Source organism: Oppia nitens, unplaced genomic scaffold (assembly GCF_028296485.1).
Source record: "Oppia nitens isolate AA-2021 unplaced genomic scaffold, nextdenovo-longstitch-racon4-pilon3 scaffold1_pilon_pilon_pilon, whole genome shotgun sequence".
Classification (NCBI taxonomy): domain Eukaryota; kingdom Metazoa; phylum Arthropoda; class Arachnida; order Sarcoptiformes; family Oppiidae; genus Oppia; species Oppia nitens.
This window is the reverse complement of record NW_026533199.1, coordinates 6,190,872-6,216,484: the sequence shown is the minus strand read 5'-3', so window position 1 is coordinate 6,216,484 and position 25,613 is coordinate 6,190,872. Positions and strand designations below refer to the sequence as shown.

At 28.4% G+C, this 25,613-nt stretch overlaps 6 protein-coding genes across 7 annotated transcripts; 4 read left to right on the top strand and 2 right to left on the bottom strand.

Moving 5' to 3' along the window:
- Positions 1-1,052: 1,052 nt before the first annotated feature.
- On the top strand, positions 1,053-4,589 carry LOC128966404 (DNA polymerase subunit gamma-1-like). Its single transcript, XM_054313254.1, has 3 exons — positions 1,053-1,083; positions 1,131-3,262; positions 3,351-4,589. Exons 1-3 carry the CDS (start codon positions 1,053-1,055, stop codon positions 4,587-4,589), a joined length of 3,402 nt encoding a protein of 1,133 aa, XP_054169229.1.
- Positions 4,590-5,151: 562 nt separating this feature from the next.
- LOC128953000 (LLGL scribble cell polarity complex component 2-like) lies at positions 5,152-10,243 on the top strand. Of its 2 annotated transcripts, none has more exons than XM_054298485.1 (10): positions 5,152-5,343; positions 5,995-6,123; positions 6,192-6,289; positions 6,375-6,903; positions 6,964-7,145; positions 7,218-7,384; positions 7,458-8,663; positions 8,730-9,930; positions 9,997-10,103; positions 10,170-10,243. In XM_054298485.1, the coding sequence occupies exons 2-10, from the start codon at positions 6,040-6,042 to the stop codon at positions 10,172-10,174; spliced, it is 3,579 nt and encodes a 1,192-aa protein (XP_054154460.1). In that variant the 5' UTR covers positions 5,152-5,343; positions 5,995-6,039; the 3' UTR covers positions 10,175-10,243. The 2 variants fall into 2 exon arrangements, with proteins under 2 accessions (XP_054154460.1, XP_054154461.1); XM_054298486.1 differs by lacking the exon at positions 5,152-5,343 and adding an exon at positions 5,352-5,605.
- A 1,041-nt stretch (positions 10,244-11,284) lies between these two features.
- Positions 11,285-12,052, top strand: LOC128953017 (dynein light chain 1, cytoplasmic). Its single transcript, XM_054298508.1, has 2 exons — positions 11,285-11,482; positions 11,557-12,052. Exon 2 carries the CDS (start codon positions 11,563-11,565, stop codon positions 11,836-11,838), a length of 276 nt encoding a protein of 91 aa, XP_054154483.1. The 5' UTR covers positions 11,285-11,482; positions 11,557-11,562; the 3' UTR covers positions 11,839-12,052.
- Positions 12,053-12,139: 87 nt separating this feature from the next.
- On the bottom strand, positions 12,140-13,110 carry LOC128953013 (2-methoxy-6-polyprenyl-1,4-benzoquinol methylase, mitochondrial-like). The gene is made up of 2 exons (XM_054298502.1): positions 12,954-13,110; positions 12,140-12,891 (listed from the first exon to the last, which is right to left on the bottom strand). Exons 1-2 carry the CDS (start codon positions 13,105-13,107, stop codon positions 12,179-12,181), a joined length of 867 nt encoding a protein of 288 aa, XP_054154477.1. The 5' UTR covers positions 13,108-13,110; the 3' UTR covers positions 12,140-12,178.
- A 6,846-nt stretch (positions 13,111-19,956) lies between these two features.
- On the top strand, positions 19,957-22,980 carry LOC128953002 (coiled-coil and C2 domain-containing protein 1-like). Its single transcript, XM_054298490.1, has 9 exons — positions 19,957-20,289; positions 20,355-20,467; positions 20,526-20,909; positions 20,985-21,420; positions 21,480-22,039; positions 22,099-22,389; positions 22,444-22,495; positions 22,553-22,652; positions 22,715-22,980. The coding sequence occupies exons 1-9, from the start codon at positions 20,046-20,048 to the stop codon at positions 22,920-22,922; spliced, it is 2,388 nt and encodes a 795-aa protein (XP_054154465.1). The 5' UTR covers positions 19,957-20,045; the 3' UTR covers positions 22,923-22,980.
- Positions 22,925-25,509, bottom strand: LOC128953004 (E3 ubiquitin-protein ligase MGRN1-like). Its single transcript, XM_054298493.1, has 3 exons — positions 24,349-25,509; positions 23,197-24,273; positions 22,925-23,135 (listed from the first exon to the last, which is right to left on the bottom strand). The coding sequence occupies exons 1-3, from the start codon at positions 25,321-25,323 to the stop codon at positions 23,001-23,003; spliced, it is 2,187 nt and encodes a 728-aa protein (XP_054154468.1). The 5' UTR covers positions 25,324-25,509; the 3' UTR covers positions 22,925-23,000.
- Between the last annotated feature and the right edge of the window lie 104 nt (positions 25,510-25,613).

The window sequence follows — 25,613 nt, the reverse complement described above, 5'->3', positions numbered from 1 at the left end:
CCATAAATTCACAGAAAAATAGGTAAAATTTCCAAAAATATAAAAAACTTAAAAATTAACAAAAACAAATTTTAACAAAAAATAAAATAATGTATTTAAGATTTAAAAATAGTTGATAAAAGCATTAATGATACACTATGAGTTATTTTAATAATTTTTAACAACATAATTAATTTTTTATATAATACTTAGTTTATAGTTTATAGTTATATATTTTTATTTTTTAAATGTTATTTTTATACAAATACTGACTGAATACCAATTATTTAACTCAATGTTCGTTAAAGTTTTAGCTATATTAATTATAAAATTGAAAATATTTTCAAATTTTTTAGTTAAAGTTTTAAAAATTATTAATAAAAACCTTATAATATAAGTATTTATTGTTTTATTAACTTCTTAAACTATCTTAAACTTAAATTTAAATTGTAATTGTAATTGTAATTGTAATTGTAATTGTAATTGTAATTGTAATTGTAATTGTAATTGTAATTGTAATTGTAATTGTAATTGTAATTGTAATTGTAATTGTAATTGTAATTGTAATTGTAATTGTAATTGTAATTGTAATTGTAATTGTAATTGTAATTGTAATTGTAATTGTAATATGATTACTCTTTTCAACAAATAGGTTTATAATTTTTTAGTTTAATATTTTAATTAAAATAATGTTATTTTTTCATGAGTTTTAACGTTATTTTAACTATTTTATTTATTTTTAATCAATAATTAGATTTATATAAATTTTAAAAACATAAAAACACTTATTAAAATAGTATCAATTAAAATTAAAATTTTTATAAACTTAAAAAAATTTATGTGTTTTCGGTCATTTCTCCTCGTTTTTAAACCACAATTTTTCCCATTTGGTCAAAAAGTCTGGTAAAATCCCAGTTTCTCGATCTTAGGGGGTATTTTGGTCTTACCCCCCCCCCCTTACTAAACCTGATTACAGTATATGTTATTAATAATATCGTATAAACTTTATATTGTATACAAATTGCATAATACTGTACAATACAATACACGATCAGTGATCACATGATAAACATATGATATTTTGTTCAATTGTTTTGCTGTTAAGTTTGTGTTAAAAACAAATAATATTTGATTGAATAAAATGTTTAGAAATTTATATAATTATTCACATTATTGTAAATTATTATCAATAAAACAATTAATTGCTTACAGATATATTATATGTAGAAATAAGACAACAATTAAATATCAAATCAATGACAAGACTAAGAGTCGCAAAGTTGTTAAAAGTGTAGAAAAGATGAAAGAAAATGATAAAAAAGTGGATAAATCATTGATAACCACTGATGACAATGGCCTGAGATTCAACCGATTAGGGATCCAAATGATATCAAAGAATCTTCATAAACGCATTTTTGGTGATTGTGTGCCAACCGATGAAAAGTGTGACAAAAAGTTGATTACAGCTATTGTCAGACAATTGAATAATCAGGGATTCAAAGGACATGACATCAAATCTAACCAACAATTAAATGACATTCAAATTGACAAATATTTGCCACAATTTTTATCAAATGATTTATCAAAACATTATCATCTATTGGGTCAACAATTTTCTCAAAAGTATAAACAATTATCAGATGATTTAATTAATGCTAAAGTGATAGATATGCCTAAAGAGTGGGTTTTAGATGAAGGATGGACTCGATATACAAACGACTCAAATGGCAATATAACTCATCAAAGAGTTGACTTCCCATTAGAAAATGATTTAGTATTTGATGTCGAAGTTTGTATGAAAGATAGTAACGGACAAAGACCTACCTTAGCAACAGCCATGTCATCAAAGGCCTGGTATTCGTGGTGTAGTTCAAGACTTATTGAAAGCAAGAATAACGACAAACGATTTGATACTAAGTTAATAATGAATGATATGATTCCTATGGGTTTTGCCAACAATGAAGAGAAACTAATTATTGGACATAATGTCAGTTTTGATCGTTCATTCATTAGAGAACAATATGATATAAAGTGTGATAAAACTAGATTTTTAGATACATTGAGTCTTCATATGTGTATTTCTGGATTAACTCAACACCAGAGAGCACTTTCTTATTCTAGAAAGATTGGCACTACTGGTAACATATCTGGAGATATTGATCCTCATTTATGGGATGGTATTGGATCTCTTAATAATTTAGTTGATGTTTTTCATCTTTATTGCGGTGACGACACGCAACAAATTTCAAAGGATCCAAGAAATATATTTATAAAGGGATCAATTGGTGATGTATTTGAAAGTTTTCAACAATTAATGACTTATTGTGCAAATGATGTGTTAGTTACACATAAAATTTTTAAGACAATATATCCCATGTTTTTGGAGCGATTCCCAAATCCCATCACTTTTGCCGGAATGTTAGAAATGTCTGTAATGTATTTACCGGTTAATACATACAATTGGAACCGTTATGTATCTGAATGTAATGCCATTTATGATGATCACGAAAGAGAACTAAATTTATCTTTACGTGAAATAGCAAATGATTGCTGTTCTCTGGCTATTGACAATCAATATACCAGTGATGTCTGGCTTTGGGACTTGAATTGGGAAACGCAACAAATTAGGTTCAAAAAGACTAAACCAGAAATTACTAACAAACGAATGACTAAGAATTGCGGATGTGATCCAAATTCAATCATAGATTTAAAAGATGATAATATCAATGAAAATGTGTCTAAAATAATGAGCACCGGATCCTTATTAAAGAAAGTTCAGCCATTAATGCCAGGATATCCTAAATGGTATCTCGAGTTTTGTGCAAAATTCAAGTATGATTTTGATGCTAATGGAGACGTCAGTCCTGAAGACCTTGAATGGGAGTCCGGACCCTATAAGATAAGCACTCAAATGCGTTCAGTGCCTAAACTAATGCGACTTCTTTGGAATGGATATCCACTTCATTTCGATGAAAAACACGGCTGGGGTTATATCACACCTGATATTACAGCAAATGATTGTTCCGATAGAGTTGAAGGAGGTATTGATGACAATAAAAATACATTATATTTTCCGATGAAAGAGTTTAGAAAACTTATAAAGAATAGACAAAAACAGTTCAAGAAATTAAATTTCAATGAATCTCTTGAAGAAATAGAAACATATAATGAATCAAAAGGTGAAACTATTAAGGCTTACGACGATGTAATCAAAGGATGTCTTTTTTATAAACTTCCTCATAAGGGAGGACCTGATAAAAGGGTTGGTAACCCGTTATCTAAGGTATCCAATTAAGTTAAAACTTGTATAATACATAATAATTATTTGAATTTATCAGTAATTGTTTTGATTTTATTATACAATAAAATAGGATTTCCTAAAGAAAGTAGAAGACGGATCATTAACTTCATTAGACACTCAAATGACAAATTCAGTGCTTAATCATAGCAAAAGACTTTCTTATTGGAAAAACGCTTCGAAAAGAATTTGTTCCCAAATAGTTGTGACATCTGACGATTCTTCTTCGGGAGCTATACTTCCAAGAGTTATTGTTGCCGGAACTGTTACCAGACGTGCTGTAGAGCCGACATGGCTTACAGCCAGCAACGCAGTCTCTGACCGATTAGGAAGTGAACTCAAATCTATGATTCAATGTCCTCAAGGCTATCATTATGTCGGTGCTGATGTCGATTCTCAAGAACTATGGATCGCCTCATTAATTGGCGATTCCTATTATTCAGGAATACATGGATCCACAGGAATTGGATGGATGACACTGGAAGGTAATAAAGCTAACGGTACTGATATGCACAGCAAAACTGCAGCTTCTATTAATATAACTCGAGATGAGGCAAAAGTGTTGAATTACGCCCGCATTTACGGTTCCGGACAACCATTTGCTTCTCGATTCTTAATGCAATCAAATCCATCTCTAACTCACACTGAAGCTAAAGAAAAGGCAAAAAAGATATTCATTGAAACTAAAGGAAAACGAAGAACAATAAAATCTAAAGTCGAAAACAGAAATGAAAATGAAGACAACAAAGATGTTACTCGAAGACAATGGTTTGGTGGAAGTGAATCGCATATGTTTAACAAATTAGAAGAAATTGCTGAATCATATGAACCAAAAACACCAGTTCTCGAGTGTCGTATTAGTAGATGTTTAGAACCAAAAGTAGTTAAACATAATTATATAACATCACGAGTCAATTGGGTGGTACAGTCATCAGCTGTTGACTTCTTGCACATAATGTTAGTTACAATGAAGTGGTTGTTTAAAGAAATGCAAATCGAGGGTCGATTCTCGATTAGTATTCACGACGAGCTCCGGTATCTCGTCAAAAGTGAACACAAATATAAGGCTGCCTTAGCTCTACAACTGTCCAATTTGTTGACCCGATCTCTGTTTGCTTATAAAATGGGTTTAAATGATTTGCCTCTTTCTGTGGCTTTCTTTTCTAACGTTGACATCGATAAGTGTTTGCGCAAAGAAGTTAACACCGACTCTAAAACACCGTCCAATCCTTTAGGTCTTCATAAAGGATACGGAATACCCTTCGGTGAAGCACTAGATATAGTAAACCTAATCAATAAAATTGATTTCTGATATTCACTTCAATCATATCATTAAATCATATTATTTAATCATTTAATCATTTAATGTGTCAAATATATTGTATATTTTATTGAATAAGTAAATAAAAAAATTAATCCCAAAATAAATGCTTTAAATTTAGTTACAGTTCAATACAAAAATGTCATCAAAAAATTGGTTACTATTAATAATTAATTTGCTATTGATATACATTTTGTTTATTTATTTAATTATCATATCATTAGAGCCGTTAAAGTATATTATATTTTTAAAATAAGATAAATAATAGCATTTGAAAAATCAATTAAATTTTTCTTTAGATTTAAACAGTTTATCATTAATTTTGTTAACTTATTATTGTTATAATGTTATACATTAATAGTACAGTTGTATTAATAAAATGTTAACTGTATTTGACTACAGTTTTTATAACTTAATAACTAAAACACTGTTTGTTTGTCAGTGATGTTAAAATACAGTACTTTTGTTATAAAACTTAAATAATAAAAGTATTGTAAATGTATTGTAAATGTAATGTATTGTCGAAGTTATGCAACAAATATATAGACGTAATATACGTATGAATGGTGTGAGTCATAGATGTTTTGTCGTATTGTTTAGTGTTTTAAGCATTAAATGCATTCCTTTGTGACAAACAATACAAACAAACGGCTGATCCATAGGTTTTGCCGGCATTTCAATCACTGATTGACTCATTGATTGACTCGTAATCACCGATCAATCGTTGACTCATTGATAACGTTATGTAAGTAATGATTGTTTTGATTGAAATAACAATTAAATTGTATTGAAATGATTGTCACAACTGTTTTGATGACAATAACAACTATTATAGGCTATAGTTATAGCATTAAACTTACGCCCATTGCCTCAGTGTTAGGGCTCTCCAACACTACAACAATACCTGTGCTTTACATACATTAGTCATTATAATGATAGTTGTGGTCACTGTTTGAGGTTATTATACATCAAATGAATGTCCAAAACATATATTATATGAAAAATAGGTTTATATCACATATTATATGTTTTTTGTTGATTAATATATATATAATATATGATATAATGATGTTTTCAATGGTGTATTGACTCATAATATGAAAACACCTGTAATATTGGTGTGACTGCTGTTAATATTTGTTACAAAAAAACTATCGACAAAATAATTGTTAGATTAAAACAAACTTTTTTTTTAATATTCAATTTTTATAAATAGTTTGATAGTTGAGTAGTGTTTTGATGTTTAAGTTATTGTTTTGAAAACATTTGAAGCACTTTTAAGATAACAATTATTATGAATTATATTTATTATATCATATATATTAATAATATAATATTAGTTGAATCGATAAAATTATTTAAGACAAACAATTAATTTTGTTTTTTACAATTTTAGACAACAGTTTTATGTGGATCTGTGTGAATGTGTTGTCTATAAACGATGTTTAAGTTTATAAGAGGAAAGTCGGGTCAGACCAGTGCTGATCGTCTTAAGATTCAGAAGGAATTATTTGCTTTTCATAAAGTAAGACATTATTATACAATTAATTTGTTTAATAAACTAATTTGTTTGATGTCTGTTATTATATAAAGACTGCAATCCATGGCTTTCCTAACCATCCGAGTGCTGTCTCATATGACCATCAATTGTCATTACTTGCAATTGGCACCAAAAATGGATTAATTAGAGTGTATTTAATATTTTTACTATTAATTTATAGCAATTATATGTCGTTATGACAAATAAGTATTAATTGAATATTATATTACGTATAGTTATGGTTCCCCTGGAGTTGAATTTTATGCACAAATTGAAAATGAGTCCGAAATAAGAAAAATACTATTTCTCGAAAATAGGGCTCAATTTATAACACTTTCATCTGATAATTGTTTACATTTGTGGGAAATTAATACAAAAGAAACACAAAATAATGTAAAGATTGGAGAGATTGAGTGCATCAAGACTTGCAATTTTTTTCTCACCGAAGCTTCCAAAGAGGGTTCACTCAAACAAATCACAACAATTACTTTGAATTCAAATTTCGATTTACTATTAATTGGTACTCAAAGTGGAAACACTTATTTATTAGATGTCGATAAGTTTGATCTAAATGATCAAATCATATACCAAGATGTGGTCCTTCAAAACGTACCGGATGATTATAAATTTAATCCGGGATCAGTTGAAGTGATTGCTGAACAACCATCGATTGCTAATAAATTTCTTATTGGATATAACAGAGGTCTTCTTGTTCTTTGGAATAATGAAACCTTATCTGCAGATAATTATTATGTCGCGACTCAGGTATTTGTAATTTAATTAATAATTATAATTTGACCGTTAATTTGCTTTACTAACAAATAGCAACTCGAGTCTGTTTATTGGCTTTCCGACGGCCAACAGTTTATTAGCGCCCATAACGATGGCTCATATATTGTCTGGAAAGCATCGGACAAATTACATGCTAGCGAACCACCAAAGATACCTTACGGACCATTTCCTTGTAAAGCTATCAATAAAATTATTTGGAAAACAGTTCAAAATAGGTTTATATTGATTACTTTTGTTAAAATATAACATTTTAATTAACTGGTTATATATATATATTTTGTATTTAGTGATGATTTAATAATATTCAGTGGAGGTATGCCACGAGCCACTCATAATGATAAGTATTCGGTATCAATATTTCAAGGAACTCCCGAAAGTGGTAAACATCATGTCCTCGATTTTACTTCAAAAGTAATTGATTTCTTGGTTATTGATTCGCGTTTGAACTCAAAAGGTATATATAAAATTGAAATATTTTAATAATATTTATATGTAATAATTTTAAATAAATATTGTTTTATATATAGAATATGATAATCCATCAACTCTTGTGGTATTAGTTGAGGAGGAAATAGTTATTATAGATCTAACACATCCAGATTGGCTTCAACATAAACTTCCGTACTTATCAAGTGTTCACTCGTCAGCCATAACTTGTTGTCAACATTATAGCTGTGTTTCCGATAAAATATACCAAAGTATTGTTGACGCGGGAAGAGTACAAATGTCATCAAAATTTACAGTAAAAGAATGGCCTATAAATGGTGGCCAAAATAATGTAAAGACTACAGCTTTAACTCACGATATATTAGTGACCGGTCATGAAGATGGAAGTATACGATTTTGGGACTCGACTTCAGTTTCTCTCAAACATTTATATACTTTGATGACCAGCAAATTTTTTCTGGCCAGCGATGATGATATTGCACTCATTGATAGTGACGATAATCCTAATAACGAGGCCAACGCTGAAGATGAGTGGCCACCCTTTAGAAAAGTGGGTACCTTTGATCCATACAGTGATGACCCGAGATTTGCTGTTAGGAAGATAGCTCTTTGTGTTTATACTGGAACTCTAGTAATTGGAGGAACAGCCGGTCAAGTAATTGTATTTGACTTTAATGGAGAATCACTAGAAAAACCATTATCTAGTAGTTTGTTGAATATTGTCGGAGATAAAGATGGATTTGTTTGGAAGGGACACTCACAGCTTACTTCCAAAAGTGGAAATATTAAGTTTGAAGTGGGATATCAACCATCGAGTATTGTTCAACTTCAACCTCCCGCTGCCATCACTGCATTATCTCTGTATTCTGAATGGGGACTTATTGCTGCTGGAACTGCTCATGGATTTGTTATGTTTGATTATCAATCTCGGAAAAGTGTTTTAACCAAAACAACACTAAATCCACACGATTTGATGGGTGCTGCCGGAGGAGATGCTATAATTACTAGACGTAAATCTTTTAAAAAAAGTTTACGCGAATCGTTTCGCAGACTAAGAAAAGGACGATCACAAAGAGGTGACAAAAGAGCTGCTTCTCCATCATCAACAGCTGCCTCATCTACATCGCCATCAAAGTCTATAGAAGAGGGAAGAAAGTCACCCAAAGGAGAGATTATTCAACTCGAAACCAAACCCGTTGAGAGACAAATTGAGGCCCGATCTGCTGATGATGCCATGGGATCAATGGTTCGCTGCTTATACTTTTCAAATGCATTTATTATTAACAGTAAGTTCATACTCTATAATCTTAATCAATAAATTTAACTAAATATTAATTAAATATTTTCTTTAGATTCTACTCAAACACCAACTCTTTGGGCCGCAACTAACGCTGGAAATGTTTTAATTTATACCATAGTTATGCCATCCGATGATAAAAGAGTCTCTGAAGATGTTAGCACTCAATTAGCAAAAGAAATACATTTGAAACATAAGGCACCTATAGTTGCAATTCAAATAATTGATGGAAATGGTATACCTCTTCCTGATTCATATGAAGTTCAAAAAGGTGTCGCAAAGATCCCAACTTCAAGTGGACATCGGGTTCTTATTTGTTCTGAAGAACAGTTTAAATTGTTTAATCTCCCAAATCTCAAACCATTAAATAAGTTTAAACTGACAGCACATGAAGGCGCCAGAGCTCGACGTATATCTGTAGCAGAGTTTGGCAGCAAAAGTAACGACAATCACATTGAATATCATTTACTTTGTCTCTCAAATCAGGGCGATATCGGAGTCCTTTCGATACCCGAATTAAAGCGTCAAATTCAGACTCATTGTACCAAAAGAGAGGATATTAACGGAATATCAAGTTTAGTGTTTACACGAAATGGAGAGGGATTTTATTTGCACTCTTCCAGTGAATTCAGACGGTTCTCATTATCGGCCAAACATATAATTGAACCAATTTGTACCATTGAATTACCAGAAGGTGTCCGTCCTATCAAACCTATTGCACAAATTCCTCCAATTGCTGCCGCATCTGTCGTTAATGATATTAATGAAAATACTAACAAAGAGACCAATGAAACAACAAATACTATGATTGAAGACAATAAACTTGAAAATAATGATCAAAGTAAAGGAAATGAAAGAGAAGTTATTGAGAAACAAATTGATGAAGAAAAACAAGAGACACCAAACGATTGTACTGAAAAGTCGATGCCTACGAGCGGTATTGACGAGTCTCCTATCAGTCACAATGAATTTGAATCACAAGATGGCAACGATAATCAAGATATTGGTGACGAAAATCAAGATATTATTGACGAAAATCAAGAGATTGTTGACGATCTTGAAGTGGATCACCAGGAAATAGAAGAGGTTGTAACCAATGGAAATACTGTCAATAATGGTATTAATGGTGACAATGACTCAGAATCAGCTGATTCACAATTAGAAGCTGATGTCGACGTTTCAAATGTAACGTTTGAAAGTTCAGTCAAAACCAACTCTTTGGATATTACCATTGATAGCGTTAAAGATCACATTACGTAAGCAATACAATTATTTCCATTAATTTGAATTAATTTAATTTTTATAAATTAACCGGTAATTAGAAATTTAAGCATTTCTGATGCATCGGAACTAAATGAGATAAAGAAAAGTCCGTCACCCGTTCCTCCCATATCTACCGAATCGCATCCTATAATTAATTCACACGAAGGTTTGATTTTGAATATTTTGTTTCTTTTGATTTAATGACTATTTTATATTTACTGTTAATATATAGATTAAATTGACATAATTTGGCACACTTTCATCAACTTTGGGAACTATTGTATTTTATTTTATTAAACAATTTTACATTTAATTTATGAATCTGGTTTTTATAAAATATTATTATTTAATATCAAACTCTTATGTTTTGATTTGTTAAATTGTTTAAAATTTTACTAAAAGTCTAATTAATTAATATCTAAAAGTAATAATTTTGCTCAAAGTCTAATATCAAGACTTGAGATGTGAAATATTTTTATAAAATTATAAAAAGTTTGCTTTTTTAAGACATTTTATATATTGTATTATGGCTTCAATCAAATTTATAGTATTTTTATTACATAAATATAATTCATTGACTATTGGGTTAAATTTGACAAATTGATCGCAATATTTTAATATATTATAATTTTTGATAATTCAATTAAATTGAGACATAAGTAATGCATTTATTTAACGTAATTATACTGTAGTTTCACAATATTCACACTAATATTGAAATAATATCTCAATAGTTTGTATTAAATTTATAATAATTTATGGCTTTTAAAGTGGGGTTTATTTTACTTATTAATTGCTTTATTAATCATTTATTTATTCATTATATAATCGATTAATCGTTACATTAATTTTACAAATTTTTATAAACATATTTATATAAAAAAAATGTATTTTAGTTTATTTTCAAATATTCATTATTAATAAATCATAAATACTTTCCTAATTGTCAACTATTTTGTAAAATTATTTAATAAAAGTAAATAAATTAATTTTTATTTAAATATTATATTGAAATATACTGTATTATACTGTATATGATTATAGATTATAAAGTTATATACTATTAGTTAACTTTAAGATTAATAATTATTTATACCTATATATGAATAATACTGTATATTGAAAGTGATTGTCACACAAATTCAATACAATTAAAGTGTATATAATTGTGTATATAATTGATGTCATTGTTTATAAGCATTCAATGATTTAATTCAATGATTTTAATATTAATAACAAAATTTGACTAAAAGTTTGGAGAAAGTGATGACATTTCGTAATAACTTATAATATATTAGTGTTTTGAATGAAACCTTCAAATATTGTTAGAGTATTAGCCAATCAAATGCTTGCAATTGTTAGAGAATGTTAGAGAACTCAGAGTTTGGCACACATTGTGACCAATGAGAGAGTGATTGTTGAATGCATTGCCGACACTGTGTTAGTGTTTATAAAGCATTTGAGGTTTAGTTTAACACAAGTGTTGATCGCTTTTGCAGTTAAAGTCATTTGAATTGTTTTGTTGATTAACTGATCACTTAATAGGTAAGTGTGACCATCAATATCAACATCATTGTCACCATTGATTGTGACCATTGATTTCAATGAATTTATTATAGAATATCATGTCTTCGGGCGATAAGAAAGCGGTGGTAAAGAATGCGGACATGAGTGAGGAGATGCAGGACGACGCCGTCAATACAGCTTTGGCCGCATTAGACAAATATAACATCGAGAAAGACATCGCCGCTTATATTAAGAAAGAGTTTGACAAGAAGTACAACCCGACGTGGCATTGCATTGTTGGCCGCAATTTCGGCTCATATGTGACCCACGAAACCAAACATTTCATATACTTCTACTTGGGTCAGGTCGCCATTCTTTTGTTTAAATCCGGATGAATAGATCCAATCAATCCATAGAGAGTATACCAATCACTCATATTTTTCTTCATTTTTATCGTTTTTCAATAGACTTATTCTCTTAACAATTGATATTCATTTGTTGTAAAGTTTTTTTTTGTCTAACACTTACACTAATATTAAGTTATGAATTGATTTCAATTGAATGATAAATAATTTGATTATTAAAATGATATATAGTTTTATATTTGAACCCAATTTATCAGATATTTTAAAGACATTTTCAATTGTTTTCATTTAAATAAATCTAAAATTTAAAAAATTGACTATTTTTTGGTATAATTACTGTTTATTAAGGTTTGTATCATATATTTGATTATCAATGATCAGACTTATAGCCGATATGAATGGTAGCGATTCCGTCCAAGAAGTTGATGTACTCGACGAAAGTGAAGCCAACGCTTTCAATCATTGATTTAAATTGATTTTGTGGCGGAAATTGTCGAATACTTTCCACTAAATACTGATACGATTTCCAGTCTTTGGCTAAGATTTCTCCTAAAACTGGAATCACTTCGAATGAATACAAATCATAAATCTTAGATATCAATGGGTTTTGTAATTTAGAGAACTCAAGACATGTGAAGACAGCGCCTGGTTTGAGGACACGATGGGCTTCAGACAATGTTTTATCGATATCAACGACATTACGGATACCAAAGCCAACGGTGTAGGCGTCAAATGAGTTGTCATCAAAAGGCAGTGCCATTGCATCGCCTAAAACCCATTGAATGCGATCACTGTCTTCAGGTAACCACTGTTTGGCTTTGCTTTGACCCACATTTAACATCTCCTCATTGATGTCGCAAACAATTACTTTGGATGTGTTTTCTGTCGGATAAGTGTTTCTCATATAAGTGACGAACTCGTGGGCAATATCTCCAGTTCCTCCACAAGTGTCCAAAAGAGTGGTATCCCTTAATGGCTTCAGATATCGGATTAATTGTCTTTTCCAATAGCGATGTATACCTAAACTCATGATATCATTCATGAGATCATATTTTTGAGCCACACTTCTGAACACATCGTGAACTGTATGTATGTATTAACCAATTCATGTCATTATTACTGAATTTGCCATTTCTTAAGCAAACCTTTTTGTGATTTTTCTTCGTGAGTCACGTTTTGATACCCGAAATGAGTTTTATTTGAATCAAATCTTTTTGTTGTTATATTTGTCACAAATTTACGGCTCATATGTTTAGAGCCGTTATATCGAAATGTTTTCAATATATTAATTGATATCATATTTACAATAATATTCATTCAATTTATTCAAAATAAATATCAATTTGTATTCAAAATACAGATCATATGATTCAAAATTTAATAGAAATACTGTTTTAGTAATAAATCTTAAAAATGTATTATTTTGTGACGGATTTGGATAAAAAATATTTAAATAAATTACGAAATAATAAACTTTGCATTAAATAATACAACACTAAAAAAATATGACAAATATTATGTTTTATATTCAATGCAAGAAAATTGTAGTAATCATAGAATTTTTTAAAATAATTATAAAATAAGTATTTAATTTTATAAAAATGTTTTAAATACAAAAATAACTTAAAAATCTATTTAAATTAATAAAGTGATTAAATTAGTAAAATTAAGTGATTAAAAATATATTAATTAAAATTGAAGTAAATTATGTATAAAATTGAAAAAATCAGAACCAAATGTAGAAACAAAAAATAATTGCTTTAAATGACATAAATTGTTGAACAGAAACGTTAAGTAAAACTTTGGAAACATATTGTAATCAATCAGACTGTCAGACAATCTATGGTTAGAATTTAATACAGAAAAAGCCATTAACTCAATACTATTTGCTGATTGCAAGTGACGGCAAAGTTATAGATTTGGATTTAGAAAATATTAATACAAATATTAAAAAAAAGTTTGAAAAGTTGTGTTTTCTGAAATCTATTCGAGCCTTTTTGAGTCTGTCTGTGTGTCTGTCTATGTGTCTGTCTGTGTGTCTGTCTATGAGTCTGTCTATGTGTCTGTCTATGTGTCTGTCTATGTGTCTGTCTATGTGTCTGTCTATGTGTCTGTCTATGTGTCTGTCTATGTGTCTGTCTATGTGTCTGTCTATGTGTCTGTCTATGTGTCTGTCTATGTGTCTGTCTATGTGTCTGTCTATGTGTCTGTCTATGTGTCTGTCTGTAACATTTGGTTAAATTAAAGCTGAGTTACCGGAATAAAACTCGGTTTTATCAACAAAAAACAGTTTTTTGGGACCTAAAAAACATTAAGTGATAAAAATAAAGGTACGGAAACACCTAAAACCTACTCTAATCTAACATAACATACCTGACCTCATATACATAAATACGGTGTAAATAAAACAAACTTTAATTGTAGAACTTTTAATCATAAATATAAGCGCGAGAATAAAAAATTATAATTATTAACAATTATATAATTACAAAAACTTTCTTTTTCACTTTTTCAAAAACAACCCTAACCTAACCTAACCTAACCTAACCTAACCTAACCTAACCTAACCTAACCTAACCTAACCTAACCTAACCTAACCTAACCTAACCTAACCTAACCTAACCTAACCTAACCTAACCTATTCTAAAGCTGCGTTCACACTAATGCTTATCCAAGTAGACTTGACTTGTACTCAAGTCAAGTTTCAAGTAACATGTGTTCTAATTGCTACACTTAAGTTTATCTAATTTTATAAAAATTAATCAAATTATTTGAATTTTGATGTTAATTATAAAAATTAGACAAAAAAATAATTAATTTTTATTTATTAAACAATTTAAAGGTAATATTTTTGCTAGACAGCGAAGCAGGCATTTAAAACATAATAATATTATACTTAACACTGATTGGCTAAGTTTATAAGTCTCGTGTATTCACACTGTACTTAATGAAGTAAACTTACTTAAGAAGGGGTCACTACTGTACTTGAGTTAAGTAAAGGTAACTTAAGTTAGTACATGTGTGAACACCAAAACTTAAGTCAAGTCTACTTAGATGTATATACGTATATAGATGTCTATAGATCTATAGATTTAATGTATATAATAATATAGAGTACAAAATATAATAATGACAACTTTGAACATTAAAGAAAAATAAGGTAAATATCCGATAAACTTAATAAAATTGTTTATTAGCCAAAAATAGATTTATAACATTTATATTAGCTGAGCATACAAAACATGAAATTTTAAGATTTTTTTAGATTTTTTGTACATGGTAATTTTTTATAATTTTTTACAAATGAGTCAATTAATAATTATGTTTATTTGACTTTATTTTATAGCTGAAAATGACCAGATTTTTAACAATTGTAAACTAAATGGTAAATAAATCAATATTTTTTAGATGATTATGAGATGATTTTGTATCAAATAGTATTGATTGACAGTTTACCTAAACTGACATTAAATCTAACTTAAGGTTTCAAACATAAGTTATCTAAATATCGATATTTTGAGTTTTACTTATCATAAATGTACAAAATTTTCACTTTTAATCGAAATGTTTTTAAACAATTATTATTGAATTAATTTTATCTTTTTAAGTATTAAAGATATAACGACATATGATTTTCTGTCATTTTAATACTATTTTTTAATTTACGATATATTAGTTATTACTACAAACTAATGGTTATAAAATTATTTATGTTATTTTTCTGATAATGCTTTCTAGCATTCTCAACTGGTTTATATATATATATATATATTAAAAAATTAATGTTTTATATTATTAGTCCGTTTGATGATTGACTAACAATTAACTACAACTACAGTATGTATTCACATATAGTTATACCTTTAAAAATCTGAAGTTTTAAAATAAAAATTTGTTATGTTATACATAAATATGTCATTTACCCAACACTTGGATCAACTGTCAAGTCGTGGGATAGGAAATGATTGGGAAAGACATTGAAAAACATCAATATTTGTGTTATTTGATGTCATTATACTAATCATTATGTATTCATTCAAATTCACATTTTACCCCTTAGTTTCATATTTAATGCTATTATTTGCGATTACTTACTGTAATTGAATAATCGTTTTATTAATGTATAGAAATGTATGTTTTATGAGTCGTTATCTGTCGGCTATCAATATAATGTTATTTTCATGAACTCCTGAAAGGAGATTATATATGCATTCTATAAGTCTATCGGTCTGTCTGTCCTAAGAGGACATAGGATCGAATCCACTCTCTACTACACATTTTTTTTAAATTTTTTTCTTTCTCGTTAAGGAGTTCGTATGGAAATGCTTTTGAAGTATTCTCAAAATGGTTTAATTATAAAATTACAATTATGGAAATGACTAAAAAAATATTTATTAATATTTTAATTGACCATGATACTAATTTTTTATTTTTTTTTAAATAAATTTATTTTATGTATTCTATAATTTATAGTATATATGGCATACTTATGGTAATATATATATATATATATTATATGCTATTGTACTGTATATGTACTGTATGTTGAAAATCACATTAAAAAATCAATTTAAATTGATTATCATTTCATTTCAAATATCATAATGTTATGAAACATTTGCATTAAATTTAATAAATTTTAATTTATATTTTATTTATACTAAAATTTAATTTTAATTTTAAAATATCAATATCTTTACATTCATTTAACATTAGAGGGCACTGAATGTAAAATATAATAAATATATTTATTTATTATCAAAAATTAATTAATATTTTTTATCTGATAATTATTAATAATCTTTTATTTTATTTTTTAAATGACCGAAACATTAAATATATTATTATATTAATAGTATTTACAACAAAAAAAAACAAATTTTCTATTAATAATCAATTGTAGGGATGTTTCATATATTTCTATTATTAATAAATTTCGTCAATTATTTAATTAATATTTGTGTGATGTCTGACCTCAGGGTAACTAATGTTAACTATTTTATAGAAAAACATTTATAAATTAATACAATATATTGATATAGTTTTACTAATTTACTAATTAAGTTATAATAAGTTATTTTTATTATTTATTTATGTAATAAACAGTATTTTATAATATAAAAAATTTAAATACTTTATCCAAAAATATAGTATTAAATGTTTATTTTATTGATTTTATAGAAATTTTATTAATTTTTTAACAAATTATCATAAATTATAGAAATTTTATTTATAATAATAATATTGTAACGAAACTTAATATTCAACGGATTGAATAAATTTTTAAAAATTGGATAATAAGTTAAATAAATTAAATATATTGTTGTATATAAATAACTATATGTTAATGGATTTAAATGTAAAAATCGATTAAAATATAATTTTATAAAATAAAAATAATTAATCAAAATATATTTATTGCAAACTAAATGATAACTACAAAAAAATTATATTATTATAATATATTATATTATATTATATTATATTATATTATATTATATTATATTATATTATATTATATTATATTATATTATATTATATTATATTATATTATATTATATTATATTATATTATATTATATTATATTATATTATATTATATTATATTATATTATATTATATTATATTATATTATATTATATTATATATATTATATTATATTATATTATATTATATTATATTATATTATATTATATTATATTATATTATATTATATTATATTATATTATATTATATTATATTATATTATATTATATTATATTATATTATATTATATTATATTATATTATATTATATTATATTATATTATATTATATTATATTGTACCATTTTATTATATTGTAATTTAAGGACATTTTTGTAATATTAAATCAAATTTGATTTAAATTATTTAAAAAAAAAGTTTTTACTAAAAATTATTTGAAATTTTCAGTGAAATATTCTATAAAAATGTAGTTAAATGGTCCCTAAAGTCGGATGTTTTTAAAGTAGATTATGATATTTGCCCTCAAATTGAGTCAATCCGTGAATGTCTTACAGGAAGTAAAGTATCAAATGTTGTGTTCAATTGATAATCAAAGTAGTGGTCGAGTGATGAATGAAGAAGTGATTGAGTTGTCTGAAAGTGAAGACAATGATTGGGACAACAATGAGCCCAAACGTAAAGTGGCCCGAATCGGGTCAATCACTTCATTAACCGATACACTCAACCACAACAATACTATACCCGAGTCAACACATGTGACACCAATTGATATACCATTGGATTCACATAAAGTAATCGAAAGTCTCACCACTGATGGACAACCAGACCGTCAAATGATAATCACATCTAATATTATTAGTAAACCCTTGAATGTGACGTCAGGTGACAGTCATGTCGTCACTGAAACAGTGATCGCATCCAACACTGCTTTGAGCGCAACATTCAATGACACAAACCATTCAAATGATAACAAACAAGAGTTAGTCAAACAACTGATTGCTTATTATGTCTCGAAATTTGTGACAAATGAGTTGACCACCGATGACACCGACAACAAAATAATTAGTAAATTAAAGACTTTAAGCAATCAGTCGACAGAAAGAGTTAAAAAGTTGTCGGAAATGAAGACAATTAGACCAAAGGTTGAAACAAAAGAAACTCAAATGAATTATCACAGAAATAGTAGCGACTCTTGTGATGACTTTTCTATTAAAGTAAAGAACAGAAATGATAGGAATCAAGACATGGATTCAGTTCTTAAAAAACATTTGACTTTCAATATATCAACCGTTAAGTCTGAAAATAATACATCCAATGGCTCTGATGTCTCTTCTGTTTCCAACAGTTCCAACACAACAATAAACAAATGTATTAATGGTTTGCCTAAATGTCCAACAAATGCATCAAATATATTGAAATCGTTGACACAAAATACGGTGAATGCCATTAATGGACACAAATGTGATATTAATGTTAAACATAACGAACCAGAAGTGGTGACCATTGATAGTGATGACGATTGACAACAAAATTAACAAATTATATATTGTTTTATTAATTATATAATTATAATACTGTATATGACATAACATAATATTTCACTTTATATGATATATTTGTTATATTGTGATAAATATTATTTTATGTCAATTTAATTATTGCTTTTTAGCATTTATGTCAAATATATAGTTTCATATTTACAGTATATCGACAATAATATTCAAATTATTTTTAAACTAGTTTTTTCAATTGAATTACATTGTAATTATTAGTAATTTTTAACAATAACTCCTATATATATATACATTGTTCAATATATTAATTTATATCATCTCATAATATTAAATACAATTATAAGTCTTATACATTTATAAAAAATACTTTATTATATAAATTTATATATCGGTACAATACTTATGGTATCGTATATTGTTATGAATAAAAATATAATAGAATTGATGTATTTTATGCTAATTTTATTATTAATTTAGTTTTGATAATTAATTTTAGTAAAACCATTAGTTATACTGTATATGATTACCGGTAAATACCTTATACTTATAATTCTCTCTCTCTCTCAAAATATGACCCAAAAATAGGTGAGTTATTGCTAAGTGTTGTCCACTTTACTATACCTATCCCGTGATGAGTCCTCCCGTGAGAATAGAGAACGAAATATCGCTATCGAGGTATTAGTTGGGCCGCAGTTTGTGGTCAAGTGTCAAAAACTTTGCCGATTAGACAACAAAAATATAGAGGAAATTGTATTTAAAAATTTCAATAATTGTATTTTTCGTCTAAAATAATTTTATATTATTTATTTTTAAATGAAGTGTCCCTAACTTTATAAAATTATCGGTAATTATCGGTAATCAATACAAAATAATCAAAAGATAATACATTTTTTTAGTTATATTTCTATTGAAACTTATAAATTATATTACATATTATATATAAGTTATAATATAAATATAAATAAATTAAATATTTTTTAGTTATTTCTATTTATATAGATTTTAATAGACAAAAAAAATATAATTAATAATAAATTCATGAAACTTTTCAAATTGTTTTCGGTTTGGTTTCGGTTTGGTTATCAAAAGCAATTGTTTTGAACATCTAATGCATTGCATTGAGTGTTGTTTTGTTTACAAATATGAGTCATAACAACAAAACATTGAATGAAATTAATAATACATTTAATTAAACAATATTTGAATGATTTGTATATAAATTGATTTATTGTCCAAACAATGGATTTACAAAATATGAAACATTTTTTACAAATGACAGACAATAATGACATGAATGATATGTCTGAAGAAGATAACGAAGACTTGGAGGACGAGTTAAATGCTATTATTAGTGGTAAGATTTATACGACTAAAGGTAAACAATCAAACATTTCATCGGCGGTTAACACTAAACGTAATCAACAAGTGGTCACTAAAGACAATAAAATTAAGAAAACATCAAAATTTAATGATAACAGCAATTGTAAGATATATTTATATTTTATTTTATTTTAATTTAATTTGATTTATATTTTTTCTTGTCTTTAGTTATGTTGTCAAACGATTTATTAAATTTTGATAATTTGGAAGTAATTGGAAATTTAAATGAAGATATAGATGATTGTGATGAAGATATAGATGAAAATGACGAACAATTTTTGGTAATTTTCATTTTTATATCATTTTAAAAAATATAAATAATTTATTATTTGATTTTAGTCTGAAATTAAATCAATTGTTTCGGACGAATCTGTGGTAAATAGAGATAATAGTAAAAATGAAAGCAAACCCTTGCCATCAACACAACAGAATTCATCGCAAATTGATTTACAATTCATTAAACAAATGGACACAAAAAATATATTACCAGTGATGACTAAAAGTAAGATTGAGACGACAATGGGATCATCAGAACCGATGCCTAAAAGACAACAAATGATTACAAGTGAAGTGAATAGTCAATCGGTTAATTCAAATGAGACAAACTCTATAAATCAAACGACACGTCTTATAACTTTGAGAGATGATTATAAAAAAGCCGCGCTTTCGGCCAAAAAATGTGGTCAACAAAGTGTTGCTTTAGCTCACATAAAAACAGCAAAAGTTTGTAAAAAATAGTTTAATAAGAATAATAATAATAATATGATTTATAAAACTTATTTTAATTGTCTATAACAGCAAATTGAAATCTTAATTAAAGCCTTAGAAGATGGAAAATCTGTTGATTTAAGTGCATTACCCGAATCACCAACTATTGTAATGCCCAGCACTTCTCAAAATTCTGAAAAAGTCATTACTGAAAACCAAACTCCAAGTCAAACAATTGAATCAAATGACAACAATGAAAGTGTAGATCAGATAGATATAGAAAACGTTGAAATAACAGAAGAAGATGCCAAAAAATATTTTAATGCTCCGCCACCACCTAATACTGTTATGGAAGCATTAGATCAAAGAATGACTAAATTTAAATCAACATTAGAAGTGGCAAACCAAGAGAATAATTCTTCTAAATCAAGACGTTTAGGAAGAATAATAAAACAATACGAAAATGCTATCAAAGACTACAAACGCGGAAAACCTGTTGATTTTGATGAGTTACCCACACCTCCAGGTATTTCAATAGATATGGTTTAAACTCATAACATAAGAATAATTTATGTAAAATATTAGGATTTGGTTCAATTCCTGTCCCTAATTCTGGTCCACAAAAGACTGAATTTTCAAGTGTTAAACAAACGAGTGAAGTCATAGCAGAATCTAATTTAAATAAGTTACCGATTTCTGCAAACAAACCACTAATTGATAGACGACAACAGCCACCACCACCACAACAATCACAACAATCACAACAACAACAAACTACAACAAAAGACTCAACGCCTCCAAAAAGCACTCAAAAACCACTTCTTAAAAGAGCCACTTCTACGGCAAACAAACAATTAAATTATCTTTTAGAAAGACAGAGACTTTTCAAAGAGGCAGCACTTGAATCGAAACAGAAGGGAAACATACAACAGGCTAAAGAATATTTAAGAATGGCTAAGGGATTTGATCCATTGATTGAGGCCACACAAAATGGTTTGCCTATTGACGCCACTTCTATACCAACTCCACCACAAATGACAGATGACTTTGTCATTGTATCGCATACTGAGTCTTCAGATGTCAATGACTTAGAGAGAGAAGAAATGTTTCGTAAAATTGAAGTCGAAATGCAGAATCAAATTGAGGTAATATTTTAGTTATTTATGTTAACATTATTTTTATATTGAATTAATCGATTAAATAGATGTGTAAAAGAAATAGAGAATATTTTTTACATTTGGGCGATATATCGACGGCATCTAAGTTTGAAAAGTATGCGACCGATAGCTGTAAAGATTTGGATGTATTGTTAAATCGCTGGAGAAATGGTCATAAAGTTCCTGATATTAAATACGAAACGCGAACTTTTTCTATAGTTATTTGTAATACCGAAGTGGCTATTAATGAAGTGTCTTTAGAAGTGTTAAAAGCCATCGATATAGTGGGCAAACCTGATATCGACACTTACATCAAAATTGAGTTTCCATTTCCCAGTGTAAGTGCTCTCCAAAGTAAATAAATTTTGAATTTAATAAAATTACATAAATAGGATAAAAATCAAACAACGCGAACAAAAACTGTTAAAAACAGTGTGAATCCAGGTTTGAATACTTTATCAATTCGTTAGATAAATTAAATTTTGTGTGTATTTATTGTAGTATTCAATGAAACATTTAAGTTTCAAATCGATCGTAAATCACGACAATTACCACGAATTTTCAAAAGACATCCTTTGAAATTGGAAATCATATCCAAAGGGTTTGTCTTTCTCATCAAATTAATGACAAAATAATTAAATATTTTTAACGATAATTATTTAGAGGATTTCTCAGAAGTGACACATTAATAGGCACTGCAGTCATCAAACTGACTGATTTGGAGAGTAAATGCACTATTCATGAGACCTTCACTTTAACAGAAGGCAGAAAACCAGTCGGCGGTCGCATTGAAGCAAAGGTTAAAATTAGGGAACCATTACTCGCTAAACAAGTAGAAGAAGTCAAAGAGAAATGGCTTGTTTTTGTCTGAAATATTTATTTTTATTTTAAAATTTAAAGTTAATTTAAATAAATGATTTTATAATATATGTTATGTTTTTCAACTAATTTATACATCATTAGAATCAGTATCCAAATCGTCTATAATCTCTGTTTCAGCTAATTTCACACGAATTGACATTTGTTTTATTTCATGTGATTTTTTAACCATATTTGGCGATTTATCCATTTGTTTGGTTTCAATCTTAATTTAAATTTTAAAATAATTAAAACATTGGAAATAAATATATGATAATTAAACTTACGATTTGTTGAGGGATTTCCGCTCCAGAAATGAGTAAATTAGTATCAAAATTATGATTAAATGAGGAAAGAGTTTGATTACATTTACTTTTATAATCGGATGGATTAAAGTTATCGCATAAATCTTCGGGACGAATGAGTATGTTATTAGTGCTGCTAATAGTGGCAACTGAGAGAAGATCATCTTCTGGATCCATAGCCTGTTGGTCATCAATTCCGTCTCTTAAGCTCAACATTGGATAGGAAGCAGAAGAGATTCCAATAGAGACAGGACTCGAATTTCCGGGCGAATCCTTCATTGCGTTGACCGCAAAACCTTCAAACTGATTGTCCTCTCGAGTAATCTTCTCTTTATCTTCATTTTCATTCATATAATCACATTCGTCTTCACACTTTTCTTGAGATAAAAGTCTAACTCTTTCTTGAAGTGCAATATTCTCAACAATTCCTGTTGAAGAAGTAGAAGATGAAGCACTTCCGTTATCATCAACCGATTTGATTGGTTTTGAATTCGTAACCAATGATCGCCGCCATAACTCGCGTTCATTCACTTCAATATTTAGATTGTTGTCTACGTTGTCTTTTATCGGTGAAACAGGAATTTCAGAAACAACAACTTCAGGAGTTGTAGGACTGCTAGCAGTTGACACTCGTGAACGAACAACTGGAGCTCTTGTCATAACTGTTACCGTATCGGTTGGAACATCAGATCCATTGCTTGTATTAAACATTTGATTACCTTTTCTTGACTTTTGTTCATTTTTATGGTATTTTCTAACATTAATTGGTGTTTCACTTCCACCACAATTCGTTTTGAACGGCGATAATGAATGTGAATTGGGACCGTTTAGTGCTTCGATTAAAGAAATTGGTTCATAACCAGGAGGTATGTCCACTAAATCAGTAGAACTATTAGAAGACATAAGCTGGTGATGATTAACATAAGTGCTTGGATTTGATCCTATATTTGGAACAAATGCTTTTCTAACAGCTTTTAATTGAAGTAATGCCCTAAAAGGCGCCCTACATATGGGACAGTTGTTGGCTTGATATCGTAATGAATCGGCACAACCATTGCACTGGTATTAGAAATAAAGTGAATGTCAATTAAAGTTAATAAATTGTTAATTACAACAAATATAAGTGATATTTACAAGACAAAGATGACGACACGGAAGTATAAGTGTATCTCTTGAATCACTCATACAAATAACACATTCACTTGCATTGTCTTCGATATCTTCGTCATTATTATTTGATAAAGAAGTATCTCCTGTGACAGTCAATGCGTTTTTGTTTTCAATTCCATAGATTTCTTGCAACAAATAAGTTAAGCCATCGACAAAAAGCTTTTGTTTCAATGGTTTGATTATATGAGTATTTTCATGATTACGTTCAACGACAGCAATCAAAGTGTGTGACTGTCGCGGCTCTTCGCCTTCTTGGGCCACACAATGTATAACAACGGGAAGTAAAACAGATCCATCATATTCTCCTTTTTCATCAATCGTACGATAAGTGAGCTCTTCATCAGAAAAAAGTGATGGATTGAAGACATGAGAAGATTGGCTAAACAATTGATTTGGACCTCTCTTAAAGAAAAAAGTCTCTGAACTCATGTTTGACTCTTTTGAAGTATAAATGAGTCCATTGGAAGTGACTTCTTCAGTACACAAATAGTGTATAGTTATGGCACATCTGACATCTGAATCAAAGGCAAACTCAATGTTGTAAACAATTTCTTTATTTGTGTCAGCATTGGTCTCATCGGTTGGTGACAACACATCCAATACATCTTTATCTTTAATATCATCACAATTGGTCACAACGCGAATCAATCGAAGCGATTCTTTCCTAATATTAATCAATGCTCTTAAAGTGCGAGTGGGTTCTTGTGGTAAGGGAGCTGAGTATGGGAATGGTGTCGGATGACTGCCTAAGAAGTTTAGATCCATGTTTTCACCGAACAGATAGGCTTCGGGAGAACACGACTCAAACCTCTCGCCACCCATAATGAAGTGACTGCTGAAGTAGTGACCACTTTTCGGTGGATAACAATACACATTATCACTACTGTTGTCCACTTCCTCAATGCGACCATTTTGTCGACCACTCCACAAGTTTCCCATTTGTGATCACTTTTTGGTCTTTGAGTGTCAGTCAATGGTCTTCAATCAGATGATTGTATTCAAAGTCAAACATCACTACAAATGTCAACAATGTTTACAAACAATCGGTCAGTCATTGAGTCCTTTAATGACAAACCTATGACTCAATCATCGATTCATTTATTATTTCAATCAATTACGTCATTACTTATTACAATACATACTATAATACTCTATAATATAAACCATTCAATGATATGATTGCGTATTAATAGGGTTGACATCTTACAGGTCAACAATTATTGTAATTA